General features: G+C 60.7%; 1 protein-coding gene across 4 annotated transcripts in view; it reads left to right on the forward strand.

Annotated features, from left to right (window-relative positions):
* Positions 1–13,105, forward strand: part of TPCN1 (two pore segment channel 1) — a 61,111-nt gene extending 48,006 nt beyond the window's left edge. For 3 of the 4 annotated variants that reach the window (XM_042962476.1, XM_042962477.1, XM_042962478.1), the window contains exons 16-28: positions 1,845–1,901; positions 1,983–2,036; positions 2,692–2,764; positions 3,727–3,834; positions 4,661–4,732; positions 5,287–5,376; positions 6,814–6,929; positions 7,694–7,740; positions 8,360–8,428; positions 8,603–8,687; positions 9,513–9,652; positions 9,773–9,853; positions 11,917–13,105. In XM_042962476.1, the coding sequence (XP_042818410.1) occupies positions 1,845–1,901; positions 1,983–2,036; positions 2,692–2,764; positions 3,727–3,834; positions 4,661–4,732; positions 5,287–5,376; positions 6,814–6,929; positions 7,694–7,740; positions 8,360–8,428; positions 8,603–8,687; positions 9,513–9,652; positions 9,773–9,853; positions 11,917–12,039 (1,115 nt within the window). In that variant the 3' untranslated portion in view covers positions 12,040–13,105. Of the gene's footprint in view, positions 1–1,844; positions 1,902–1,982; positions 2,037–2,691; positions 2,765–3,726; positions 3,835–4,660; positions 4,733–5,011; positions 5,044–5,286; positions 5,377–6,813; positions 6,930–7,693; positions 7,741–8,359; positions 8,429–8,602; positions 8,688–9,512; positions 9,653–9,772; positions 9,854–11,916 lie in introns of those variants that run through there. The other variant, XM_042962479.1, reaches the window with a different exon arrangement.
* The last annotated feature ends 275 nt before the right edge of the window (positions 13,106–13,380 follow it).

Below are 13,380 nucleotides of genomic sequence, written 5' to 3' on the forward strand. Positions count from 1 at the left end.
TTTTTAAAATTTACATCCAAATTAGCATATAGTGTAACAATGATTTCAGGAGTAGATTCCTTAGTGTCCCTTACCCATTTAGCCCATCCCCCCTCCCACAGCCCCTCCAGTAACCCTCAGTTTGTTCTCCATATTAAATTTTTTTTTTAATGTTTATTTTTTGAAAGAGAGAGAGCACGAGTGAGGGAGGGGCAGAGAGAGAGGGAGACACAGGATCTGAAGCAGGCTCCAGGCTCTGAGCTGTCAGCACAGAGCCCGACGCGGGGCTCGAACCCACAAGCCGTGAGATCATGACCTGGGCTGGAGTCGGACACTTAACCGACCGAGCCACCCAGGCGCCCCCTGACATTTCTAATTCAAATTCAGGACTACCGTGTTTTTACTTAACTTCCTCATTCTTTCAAATCCAGATTTCCAGTCTTAAAATCTTGCTTCCCAGCACCATTCACACAATTACTCATTTGCTGTACCCCACGGTAGACTCACAACTATCTCCAGAAAATGGTATCAACACTGTCCCAACAACACAGACCCTAGTACGTCACTCCAGGGATAGACATTCAGATTATTGTGCGTCAAGGTCACAGTAGTTCCCCGCCCCCGCCCATGTGGGTATGTCACCAACTGGAGACACATTTAGGTTTCTTTATTTCGTTTTATTTTTCATTTTCAAGGATTGCTTTTTTAAAAATACTTACTTTTGTTTTATACTTATGTAAAATATCTATGCATTTCCAAGTCGGACCTATGAAACAAAGTATATTTAAGGACGTCTCATTTATATCCTGTCAACCCCCCCCTCAAATGGGTAACTTTTATTTTGGTTTATTCTTCCAGTTTTTAAAAACTCTATGTAGATGCATATACGTGCCTCTCCCCGTGTCTTAAATAAACAGTCACATACTTGATACACTTTCTTCCCCACCTTTTCGGCTTTTTAAACAATATATTCGGGAGACTGTTTCCCATTGTAATATACAGAGACGTTCCTCATTTCTTTTTAGAGTTGCTACTTCACCATTTCACGAACACGTCATAGTTGATCCCACCAGTTCCCTGTTGGTCATTTAGGTCATTTCTAGATTTTTGCCCTCACAGATAGCTCTCCCGCAAATGGCTTGCGGTAACATTGTTTTGGGTTTCGCTAGTGTCTCGCTAGAGTGGATCCCTTGAAGTGGGATTGCTATGTGAAAGATCAAATGAACGCGTAATTTTGCTAACTGGTTCCTGTAGCCTTTCTTTTATTTAAAAATTTTTTCATGTCTATTTTTGAGAGGGAGAGACAGAGAATGAGTGGGGGAGGGGCAGAGAGAGAGGGAGACCCAGAATCCGAAGCAGGCTCCAGGCTGTCAGCACAGAGCCCCCTGCGGGGCTCGAACCCACGAACCGTGAGATCCTGACCTGAGCCGAAGTCGGACGCTTAATCGACTGAGCCCCCCAGGCGCCCCTCACGCAGCCTTTGAGATCCTGACCTGAGCCGAAGTCGGACGCTTAATCGACTGAGCCCCCCAGGCGCCCCTCACGCAGCCTTTCTTAAAATCTAGGGAAGAGCAAACATTTTAATACTCAAACACCTCTTACACGGACTTGGCAACAGCAGTGACCTCGAGGGTGTTTTTCGGAATCCATAGCAATTTCCTGCGCAAAACCCCTGGCTGGTGTAGCTCACGTGGTAAAAGCATGAAGCGGAGAGAAGCCCTTGTCACACGGGCGTGTGGGGCGCCGCCCGGGGCTGCCGGGGAACGGGGCCGGGGTCTGGGGTGGGGGGAGCCTACGGCTGTGAGCTAGAGATTCGCACACCCGCCTGTGCTTCCTCTGTCTGTCACGAGCCTGTCTGTTTGCAGACTTGGTGGTGGCCGTCAACGGGGTGTGGATCCTCGTGGAGACCTTCACACTGAAAGGTGAGCCCTGGCTGGGCGGCCGGCCCTCGGGTGGGCGCACCTGGTGCCTTTGAGCTTGAGCTCCCGCCTCCTGTCTTACAGGCGGGAACTTCTTCTCCAAGCACGTGCCCTGGAGTTACGTCGTCTTCCTGACGAGTAGGTTTCTGGCGGTGGCTGTGCCGAACGGCCGGGCCGGGAGGACCCTCATTTGCTTTGGGACCTCGCGGCTCTCCTCGAAAACAGGGAAGCCTGGGGAGAATGGGGCAGGAGTTGAGTCTGATCCCGTCCCACCCCCGTCCAAAGCTCTTTTGAGCTTCTCCGCCGCCCTCCCGATCCCGTCCCCATCCTGGGCGTGACTCACACTGCCTGGCCACCCGGGGCCCGCTCAGCTTCCGCCCTCGCCCCGGCCTGCGCCCCCCCCCCCCCCCCCGAACAGCGACCCGCTCCCCAGCCCCTCCGTGCCCGGGGCCCCTTCTTACCCGGGGCCTCTGCCAAGGTTGTTTTGTCCACCTGGTGCCCCCCCCCCCCCGCCTGACATTCCCCCTCCTCCTCTTACGCCTGAACGTCCCTGAGCGCACTGCACCGCCCTGCCCCATTCACCTGCCCCATTCTGGGGGTTGTCTGGAGGTGGCCCCAGTTGACCAGCCTCTGGGCTGGGCGTCTCCCGGGGGGAGGGGCGGTGTGGGTGTGACATGGCCTGTCGCAGAGGCTGGAGACCTCCAGAAGAGCCTCAGAGGGGGGGACGGAGCCAAGGCAGGTGTGGGAGAGGCTGTGGTCGGGGCCGCTGCTAACTGCCTCCTTCTGTTCGCAGTCTACGGGGTGGAGCTGTTCCTGAAGGTTGCTGGCCTGGGCCCCGTTGAGTACCTGTCCTCCGGGTGGAATCTGTGAGTGCGGAGTGTGTGTCCTACCCACGTCCGCGACCAAGAGAGGCCCTCTCCCCACACACCCGCGGCACACCTTTCTGCGGTGGCAGGAGGAGGGGGCGGGGACAGGACGAGGCCTTTGTCTCCGGGTACAGCTCCGTCTGTGGCTCCGGGACACGCCAGGGTCAGGCTCTTGTCTTACTCTCTCAGGTCCCTTGGCCCGTTCCTCCGGGACGTGGCGTCTTAAGGGGCCTTAGGCTGGCTCTTCCTGAGCCATTCAGCCCCTACACCCACCCCTGACGACGAAGCTCCTGCCTCCCCCATGGAAACCACGACACCGACAGAGAAGGAGCAGCAGCCGGTTGGGGGTGGTGACGAGACCCGAGTGGCCCTTGTCCCTGTCCCCAGGGAGACCTCAGAGGCCACCTCCCGCCCACTTAAGTTGACTCGCCCGTGACATCAGGCTATCCTCACAAGGTCTCAGTCTTGACAGAGGAGTCGAGGAGGAACAGTGGTAGCGTGTGCACCATGCTGTTTTCAGGGCCTTAACACACGTATGCAGAGGACAGAGGCCCTGTCTGGGGCAGGGCTGGCCGGGCTCTAGGTGGGAATCCCGCCCTTTTCCTCCATAGCCTCACCGGGGTCAGTGGTCACCCATAGAACCCGACGTACGGCGTTAGACCAGTGCAGGACCTTGGTGGGGAGAGGGGGTGGTTCTGGGCATTTCTGATCCCTGCTGTATGTGCTATGCCTGGAGGGCTGGCCAGGCCGGCCTCAGAAACCCCCAGGCGGCAGGAAGCTGCTTCCTGAGCCGTGCGGCGGCGGGCCACTGCTGGGCACACTCTCCTCTTGCTGAGGTTGGCGGGTGGGCTCCTTGGAAGGGAGCGTTGAGAATGGGGCTGGGGAGCGGGGAGCCGTGGGAGGGAGGCAGGCTCCGGGCAGGACAGGCCCAATGGCCCGTGGCTCCTTCCTCTCCCTCCCAGGTTCGACTTCTCTGTGACCGTGTTTGCCTTCCTGGGACTGCTGGCTCTGGCCTTCAACATGGAGCCCTTTTATTTCATAGTGGTCCTGCGTCCCCTCCAGCTGCTGAGGTGACAGGGACAGGGCCGGGGCTGGGGAGAGGCGGGCAGGGGGAGGGTGGGAAAGCCTTGGGACTGATCTGGGAAGTGGCCGGAAGGAGCCAGAAGGTTCGCAAGCCTGGTGTCAGACCCTCCTATGACGGCACCCCGGCCCCTGTCGCCTTCCTGTGGGGATGTGCGGCCCGCCCGTCTCCTCCCGTCACCGGGACCAGTAGCCTCTGACTGTGGAGAGGAAATGTGGCCCGCGGCTTGGGTGAACCCGGCCTGCGGTGAAATCTGCTGTAGCCACGGAAACAGACATGCTCAGAGTCATAAACCAGAAGGCCATGGCCTCTGATGGTGCGAGGGGCATGACCCCATACATGGCCTTCCTGGGAGGAGAGGTGGAGGTGTGGGGGCAGCCAGGGCAGTGTCTCTAGAAGACCCTGTGGCCATGCCCCGGGGGTGGTGGCCGGGGTCAGGCGAACGTCCGTGTCCTCCCCACGCAGGGCGTCCTTCCTTTACCGATGACCCGTCCCTCGCCAGGCTCCTCTGTGGGCGTGGCTTCCGGTCCCTTCTTTCCGAGGTTTGCCACCCCGTCCCGAGCCAGGCCTTGCCCCTCACAGAGCCCCCCGGCTCCAACAGAAAACCGCGGCAAATCGCCGTTAGCGAGAGACTGGGGGGACACGGCGGGTTCCGGGTCCCTCCGGGGAGGGCCATCCAGCCTTGGTGTCCCGGCCCCACCACTGCCCCTTCCCAGGGCCCCGAGGGCCACCGGGCCTGGGGCAGAGAGGCCCCGGTCGAGGAGTGGGGCTGCGGCCGTGCCGGCCCCTGAGCACCACCTGCTCTCGTCCCTCAGGTTGTTCAAGCTGAAAAAGAGGTACCGCAACGTGCTGGACACCATGTTTGAGCTGCTGCCGCGCATGGCCAGGTACTGCCCCGCCTCTGGGCTCCAGGGCCAGGCGCCGTGAGGCTTGTGCCCCCGAGGGGGCGGCTGGGCGGCCGTCCGGGGGGGGAGGGGGGGGCCGGGCGGGGCGGGGGGAGGCCCGGAAAGGACGGACATGCAGAGTCTGACGGGTCTCCAAGGAGCTGAGATGTTGGCCACCACGCGTCTCCCTGGCGCCACTTCTCTCCTCTGACCTGTCTGAAATATCTAGTAGGGAGGGCAGGGAGCTGTCAACTCACTTACCGCCTGTGTCTACATTCACAGGTAAGGGGTCACCTGTGAGTCTACCTTCACAGGTAAGGGGTGAATCTCTGGTGAAGGGGCATCTGTTCCTAGAGTCCTGATTCGAGCCGTTTTTGACCCCAGACCTGAATCACGAGGCCCCTTCCCTGCAGGCACTTTCCAGCTGGTGAACCTGGCTAGGGGCATGCCTGTCTGTCAGTCAGCTCAGTGGGTCTGAGGACGCCGGGGCCGCCGGAGGCGCTGGGCTCTCCTGCCTGGCCCTAAGTCGCCCTGTCCCTTCTGACCCTCCTCCCCAGCCTGGGCCTCACCCTGCTCATCTTCTACTACTCCTTCGCCATCGTGGGCATGGAATTCTTCTGCGGGATCCTCTACCCCAACTGCTGCAAGTGAGTACTCGGCGGGGCCCGGCCCTGCCCGCCCCGCAGGGAGCCTGTGTCTCTGCGGGGGGCGGGGGGGGGGGGGGGCGCCGAGCCAGCCCCACTGAGCAGGTCGCCCCCAGCTCAGGGGCCTCGGGCACACCTCTCCCAGCCGCGACACCCTTTCGAGGCCTGGGAATCCCTTGGCCTTGCTTTCACTGGCTCTGTTCAGCGCAGTAGCTAAGTGAGGGACCTGGGATCAGAGAGGGCTGTCTCTGAAGCAGTGACATGTGAGCAGGTGTCCCTGTCCCCAAGCAGGCTTCTGTCACCTCGCCCTTGGGGCTGAGACGGTTTTCAGGCTGCCGCAGAACCAGGAGCGGCCTGGGGCTTGGGGCCCGAGTCCCGTGGCTTCCTCCCACTTGTCTGGGGGCGGGGGGGCCTGGGCAGACACGTCATCTCCGGCAGCCTGTTGGCATGAGACAAGTGGACACCCGCAGGAAGGCCTCTGGGGACAGGGGTGGAGCGCACAGCCTCCACGACCTCTCCCTTTCTGCAAGCCACCACCTTGAAAGCATTAACTCTGGATTCGCAGTGTTCTCTTTAAAATCTGGCCCGGGAGGCCTTAAGCACAAACTCGTTCCTAAGACGCTGACAGCCCTTCTGAGCGTCAGGCTGGGCCCAGAACCACAGGCCGATAGCAGGGGGCCCAAACTTTTTTTTTTTTTTTTTAATGTTTTTATTTAGTTTTGAGACAGAGAGAGACAGAGCACGAGCAGGGGAGGGGCAGAGAGAGAGGGAGACACAGAATCCGAAGCAGGCTCCAGGCTCCGAACTGTCAGTGCAGAGCCCGATGCGGGGCTTGAACCCACGGACTGTGAGATCGTGACCTGAGTGAGCCAGAGTCGGACGCTCAACCGACTGAGCCACCCAGGCACCCCGGGGCCCCACACTTTATGGTGCCCCCGTCACCAGGGCACTGCCTGCTGAGCAAGTTCCCTGGGGGCCCCGGGACCAGACGTGTAGAATTTCTGGCATGAATGTTAACCGATCAGCCATAAAGGACCGGAAGGAAGGCAGAGAATAAGCTGTCAGACAGGGATGACCTTTCGGAGCACTCCAGCCAGGCGAGGAGCTCCCGCTCCGGGCGCACTACCCCGCACACAGGCTCTAGAGCAGATCCCAGCCTGGGGAGAACCCTTCCCAGCTTCTCCCTCCGGTAGCTGGGAGGGAGAAGGCTGCTGGTAGCAGAGAAATGCCAAGTGGACACAGAAAAGCAGGGGGCAGGCCTAGGGGTTCCCACCGGCACCCAACAGGTGAGAGGAGCCGAGGGCTTCCCTTGAGCCAGGAACATGGGCGAGGATGCGGGGGGCTGGGCCAGGACAGATGCTCCCTGCCCGGACCTTGGACTTTTGTCCTCTGTCGAGGCGGCCCGTTTCCCTGTGACTTTCCCTCTGCTTCCCTGGCCAGTACCAGCACAGTGGCCGACGCCTACCGCTGGCTCAATCACACCGTGGGCAACAGGACTGTTGTGGACGCAGGCTACTATTATCTCAATAACTTTGACAACATCCTGAACAGCTTCGGTGAGTGCAGGGGCCCCAAGGAGGACAGCCCCCGGGGCACACCGCCTCTGTCACCGCAGGCCCCAGACACGGCGGAGCAGAGCTGTCTGAGGCCTCCCCTCCCCCAGCCGTTTGCCACACTCTCCCGAGTCCCCTCGAGCCTCGGTGGAGCCTGTGGTTTGCCCGGTCCCAGGGGTGCAGTCCAGGCCAGACGCCAGCCCTCACTCACCGCCAGGTTTCACTCCTGGGAGCAGAAGAGCCCCGCGCTTTGCCAGAAGGGGTACAGCCCGATGCTGGGGAGCCCACCCCCCGTCACAACCCCACACCGCAGGGCGGGGCGCAGCCACACCCACCTGCCACGGTGCCTGCACTGACCCAGGCTCAGGCCCACACAGCTCTGCTCCTGGGTTCCGTGGAGAGGCCGGGGCAGGAGCAGGGCACGGGTCAAGAGGAAGGGGAGCCCCTCGGGGCATCCCAGATCTCTACCGAGCAAGGTCTGCCTGCTCTTTCCCCACCATCCACCCCCAGCCCTGGTTGGTCACAGGCAGCTGAGGCAGGAGGCACGCCCTTTTGGGGACAGGCCAAGTTTGCCGCGCTTCCTGTGGGGTGGGAGTCGGGGGGTGGGGGGTGGCGCTCACTTCTGGAACTCACAGCCCAAGCTGGCAGGTGGGATGCCATCGGTTAGGTGCACGGTACCCAGGAGAGGCGGAGAGAGGCCACCCGAAACGGACTTTGAAAAAGCGAGCCTGATCAAAACACTCCTCCTCCTCCCTTCCCTTTGGCAGTGACCTTGTTCGAGCTCACAGTTGTCAACAACTGGTACATCATCATGGTAAGGACCTCGGTCAGCTCCTGGGGGGGCATCTTCCCACCAGCCTCTGAGACCACCTGTGGTCTTGCCCGGCCCTGGATGGGATGCGTCGCTCTTGTGTTCCCCGATGGGGTCCTGGGTCACGCAGGGTTGGGGTTCTGCCGAGAGCCCACTGTCGGGGCTGGGCCCCAGGAGCCACCCCTCTGCATCTGCTAGACATAGGTTCCATCCCTGCCCCCCGTACAGCCCTGGCGGCCAGGAGATGCCCATTAGCCCGTGGGTTTCCGTCCTCCCCCCACCGTGGCAGGGGCTCTTGGGTCAAGGGGTGGTGTGGCAAGGGTGGTTGGCTTTTGTTTCCCGTTCCCTAAACCCTTCTGAGTGCCACTGCCTCTTAGAGCACAGACCGCCCGCGTTAGTCTCGAACCCCGCGGTCCTGGGGAGCATCCGGGCCTCATGCAGCACAGAGGAGTTCTGAGACCCGGGCAGTGAGGTCCCCCTCCTGTGTCTCCCACAACCCCAGGCCAATCAGGCAGGGTCTGTGTAGAGCCGGCCGTGTGGGGGACCACGGAGGGGCCCGGGGTACACGGCGACCCGGCCCCACCCAGGCGCCTGCTCACTGGCTGCCTCCCTGTGTCCCCAGGAAGGTGTCACCTCTCAGACCTCCCACTGGAGCCGCCTGTACTTCATGACTTTCTACATCGTGACCATGGTAGGTCCCCGGCCCCAGCACGCCCCTCGCCCCTCGCCCTTCGCTTCTGAGTCTCCGGCTGCCCCTGCAGGGTGGTGGCAGCCCGGGGAGGAGGGGCCCGGCCGGGCGACGGGCCTCGACGGGCTCTGCTGAGTGCAGGCCCCACAGCAGCTCACACCCACTGCCCCCCGCCAGGTGGTGATGACGATCATCGTTGCCTTCATCCTCGAGGCCTTCGTCTTCCGAATGAACTACAGCCGCAAGAACCAGGACTCGGAAGGTCTGTGCGGGCAGCCGCGGCCCACGCGTCCCCCGCTGCCCACCCGGCTGGCTGCCCCGCTGTCCGCTTCTTGGCCGTCCGCTTCGGCTGTCTGGTCGTCCGGGCCTCTGGCAGTCCGGCTGATACCTGTCTGGCTGGCCTGTGACATCCCTCATTCACGCTGATTTTCACGCACGTCACGACCGAAGAACGCCCTCGATCTCATTTTTAGAATAAAAACGTTACGTGTCTGAGATTAGAAACATCACCCAGCAGGGACAGGCTTCCTGTGAGCACAGCCGCCCTCTGCCCCGCCTCCCTGCGCCTCCCAGACACTCGTCACCCTCTTTGTTATCACCTGCGTCCACAGTGTCGTTCTAGACTTGAGGGGCGTAAATGCCGCGCCGGTGGCTCGTCCTACAGCTTCGGTGCTCGCAGCCCTGGTCACCGGCTCGCCTGTTCCAGGGTGCAGGCCTGACGCGTACTGATCATTCTTGCCCCATCCTCCAGAGCCACCACATACCGATTTCTCGTCTCCAAATCGCTGTCCCCTCAGGCCACGGGATCATTTGCTGTTTGCCCAGACTCCCTGCCATAACCTCTGTCCCCTAGAAGCTGCTGGCCCAACCGGCCGTCCTGCCAGCCGCAGCAAAGGGAAGGGAAGGGAAGGGGCGGGACGAGAGTGCCACGCGGCAGGGGGTGGGGGGTGTGGTTTCGCTCAGAGAGGGAACCTCGGGACCCCACCCCCCTCCCCGGGGCAGCAGGGAGGATGGCTGAAGCGGACCAAGGCAGACCGGGGGGCTCTGAGCCCCAGGCTCCTTCCCAGCGCCGGCTCCCCTCCCACAGTTGACGGAGGCATCACCCTGGAGAAGGAGATCTCCAAAGAGGAGCTGGTTGCCGTCCTGGAGCTCTACCGGGAGGTGCGAGGAGCCACCTCGGACGTCAGCCGGCTGCTGAAGGTCCTCTCTCAGATGGAGAGACACGAGGTGAGGAGCCTCAGGGCCGCTTCCAGCGGAGGGGGCGGGTTTGAGCTTCGCGTAGGCCCTCCCCCACCGTGCTCCCTTCCAGCCAGCTCGGGCAGTCCCTAAGCCTCCGCCCTTCTTTAGCAAAACTCCGTGGTGTTTCTGGGACGGAGATCGAGGACCAAAAGTGACCTGAGCCTAAAGATGTACCAAGAGGAGATTCAGGTAGGAGCGCCCCTGCCCACGCTGCCTCGCCCTCGCCCCGGCCGGCTCCTGCCTGGGGGTGGGCCTCGCGGCTGCCGGGCGGGGCCGCCCTCCCAGCCCCGTCCCGAGTGTGGGTCCCGAGTGTGGAGCGGCGCTGGCTAAGGGGGGAAGGATCTGGGCCGTCCGTTGGGGCCGCCGCCAGTGGCCTCTGGGACTCAGGGTCGGGCGGGATGTGGGCTCAACCGCGAACCCTCAGTCCTCCCCCAGCACAAGCAGCTGTGGTGTGCTGTTTCCCTACGGCACGGCCACCAGGACGTCACCTCCCATCCTCGCTCTGAGCCAGAACCGCAGGTGCAGCGTGTCCCGCAGGAGACAGATGGGCACGAGGGGGTGCGGGGGCCGTGCTGCGCAGGCCAGGGCGCCTCTCCTCAGGTCCATCGGGTTCTGCCGTGTCCTTGGGTCTCTTGGCTCTTTTGGCTGTTTGGGTTTTTGTTTTTTGGTGATGTTTATCTATTTTGAGAGAGAGAGAGTGAGCACAAGCAGGGGAGGGGCAGAGAGTGAGAGAGACAATCCCAAGCAGGCTCCACACTCAGCACAGAACCCGACGCGAGGCTCGAACCCACAAACCACGAGATCATGACCTGAGCTGAAATCAAGCATTGGATGCTTAGCTGACTGAGCCACCCAGGTGCCCGTTTGGGGTCTTATTTTTGTTCCCATTTAAGAGAAGGGAGAAGTTTTATATATATATAAAGCCTTCTGTTCGATCTCCGGGGCCCAGGGCTCGGGGGAGAGTCTCCCGTGCCGCTTGTGTGACGGTGCCGTTGCTGGCATTCCGGCGGCTGAAAATCCTGTTTTCACGGGGACGGTGATGACCAGTGTCCACGCCCAAAAGGCAGGGAGGCTGCAGTCCCCGGAGCGGAGTCACACGCTCTCTGTGAAAACGCCAGGGGCAAACAGACACATGGCGGCTCAGGAAGCAGGAGTCACGGGGGCGCGAAACCAACAGGGGCTTTGGCTTCGTGAAACCCGGGGGGAGAGTGCCGGTCCGTTCCCACCTGTGGAAGGGGGGCCATCTCCGGCCCAAAGCAGAGGAGACGGCTTCACGGGGGCACGCGCTCAGCTGCAGGCCTTGTCCTTTGTCCTCGGCCCGTCCGTCCACTCCCAGCCTCAGTTCCCGCCCCCCCCCCCCCCGCCCCTGTCCAGTGCTGGGCCACAGAAGAAGCCCATCTCAGTCTTTTTTTAAGCCGTCAAGTTCTGTGGTTCAGACTCTTTAAAAACGTTAAGGGAGGTTTTTTAATTCCTTGATTACTTGAATGCCCATCCCTGCAAACCGTGGGTGACGTGACAACGGTCTTAGGCAGGTGGCATTTTTTTTTTTTTTTCCAAAATGCTTTCACAGCCTTATTGGAGGGCACGCAGGCAACGTGGGAGTTAGGGGAGGTGCTTCACCCAGTTCACCTGGCTTTTCTGCAACTTCTGAGCCTCGCTTTTCTCAGGTGTTTCACGAGGACACCGTTCCTGCCAAGCCCAAAAGGGGCGACAGCGGGGAATCCCTTTGTGAAGGACAAAAGATTGCGTTCACAGAGGATGATTACTAACTGCCTGGGCTTCTCTTAAAGAGTTGATATGTGCCAAGGAGAATGTTTCTAAGGAGGTCTGCAAGCCTCTAATTAATAAGGGAAAGATTTCTTTCTTTCTTTGTTTTGAGAGGGAGGGAGAGAGAGAATCCCAAGCAGGCTCCACACCATCCACGCAGAGCCCGACGCGGGGCTCGAACTCGTGAACTGCGAGATCACGACCTGAGCCGAAATCGAGAGTCGGGCGCTAAACTGACTGAGCCACCCAGGCGCCTCAATAGGGAAAGATTTCACTGTAATTTTTCTGTTTGGGCCATATTCCGGATTCCCAGTAGGTCCAGGGCTCAGGGGACCCTGCGGTCACTGTTGGGTGACTTGCAGCCCCGCCCCCTCCGTCCTGAGGCCCCTGTTGCCCACTGTGTGCCGGGGGTGGGGGTGGGGGGCCCGCAGGGCTGGCGGGGAGGAGTGCAGCCGGCTCAGCGCCCTGTCTGCGCTCTGCTCTAGGAGTGGTTCGAGGAACATGCCCGTAAGCAAGAGGAACAGCGGCGACAGCTCAGCGGCAGCCGCCAGGCCCCCTCCACCCCGCAGCTCCCAGGCAGCCGCCAGCGCTCCCAGACCGTCACCTAACCCCAGCCTGCGGCAGCCATCCCTTCTATGCAATAACACAATAGTATTATTTTACTACGATGTATTGAAGAAAAAAAAAAAGGTGTTTGTGTGCACGCGTGGGTGCACACACACACGCGCACACACACACACCCATATATATGCACATATTTATATATAGGAAGAGAAAAAGACAAGACGGGGTTTGGTGTGCAACCACCTCGCCCTGTCTTCCTTAACCCCAGAAGTCACTTTGGTTTGGGGGGGGGGGGTCAGGCCACCGTGAGCTCTTCCTAATGTGGAAAGTTCCAGAAGGCCTCTTCAGAAGAAGAGCACTTGGATAGATCCTGCCGATCTCTGCAGGGCTCGCCTTCAAAGTGGGCCAGCCCCTCCCCAGGCCAGAGCCAGACCGTCTTCCCGATGCTGCTCTCACACTCACGTCCCAGCTGACAGCTTCCCCAGTAACTTTCCCTGTGGCCCGCGTCACGGGGTTTCTGTGCCCCGCTTTAGGGACGAAACCACTTAGGATGGAAAGAACCTACATCCTCGGGGTTAGTATTTCTATATATATGATAATGTAATAGAACATTCCTTTGGGGGAGCAGTGCCTAGGTCCTAATGGAAAGAGTAATCAAGGGGTGTGATTATACCCGTGTGGTCAGATCCCAATTAGCCGGCGCTGGGCAGCGCGAGATTGTGCGAATTTCACATCCTGGCTCTGTAAGCCTTCTCTCCCACATCCCACGCTTCCTTCGGTTTAACCCTTGTTGCTGCAAATCCTGAAATGGCCTCCTTGAGAACCTCGGCCCAGCGGGAGGAGGAAAGCGAGAAGAGGCCAGGCTGACGGCTACCACCCCGGACCCGTTCCCGAGATGGGCTTTCTCCACCAAGTCCCTTTTCCTTGCGGTCGTCTTGTTCAAGCAGAGACACATCTTGGGTAACACGGGATTCTGCTAAAGACAGCGGCAGCCCCTTCACATCGTGCATTAGGTTCTGCTGCTGGGAAGGGGCCTACAGGGACGACCACAGCAGCCCTGTGGCTCGGCCCCTGCCAGTCCACGTGGACCGCTCCCCCCCCCCCCCCCACGCCTTGAGCAGTCACCTCCGTGGACTCGACCGAGGCCAGAACGGGGGCGGGGTGGGGGGGGGTTGGTGCACAAGTAGGTCGGGTTGAGCGCTCGGTTAACCGAGCTCCCCCGTGTCTCGTGGGAGTGCTCGCTGAGGTCGGCATGGCTGGGGCAAGGCCGGTGCTCGTATCCAGAGAAGGCAGTTGGGGGGCCGCTTCAGTGGGCGCAGCAGAGGCGGGGTCAGAGCACAGGGAGCTCCAAGGTCAGCTCTCCTGGGCTGCCCACCCAGCCTGGG

This window comes from Panthera tigris, chromosome D3, assembly GCF_018350195.1.
Source record: "Panthera tigris isolate Pti1 chromosome D3, P.tigris_Pti1_mat1.1, whole genome shotgun sequence".
NCBI lineage: Eukaryota > Metazoa > Chordata > Mammalia > Carnivora > Felidae > Panthera > Panthera tigris.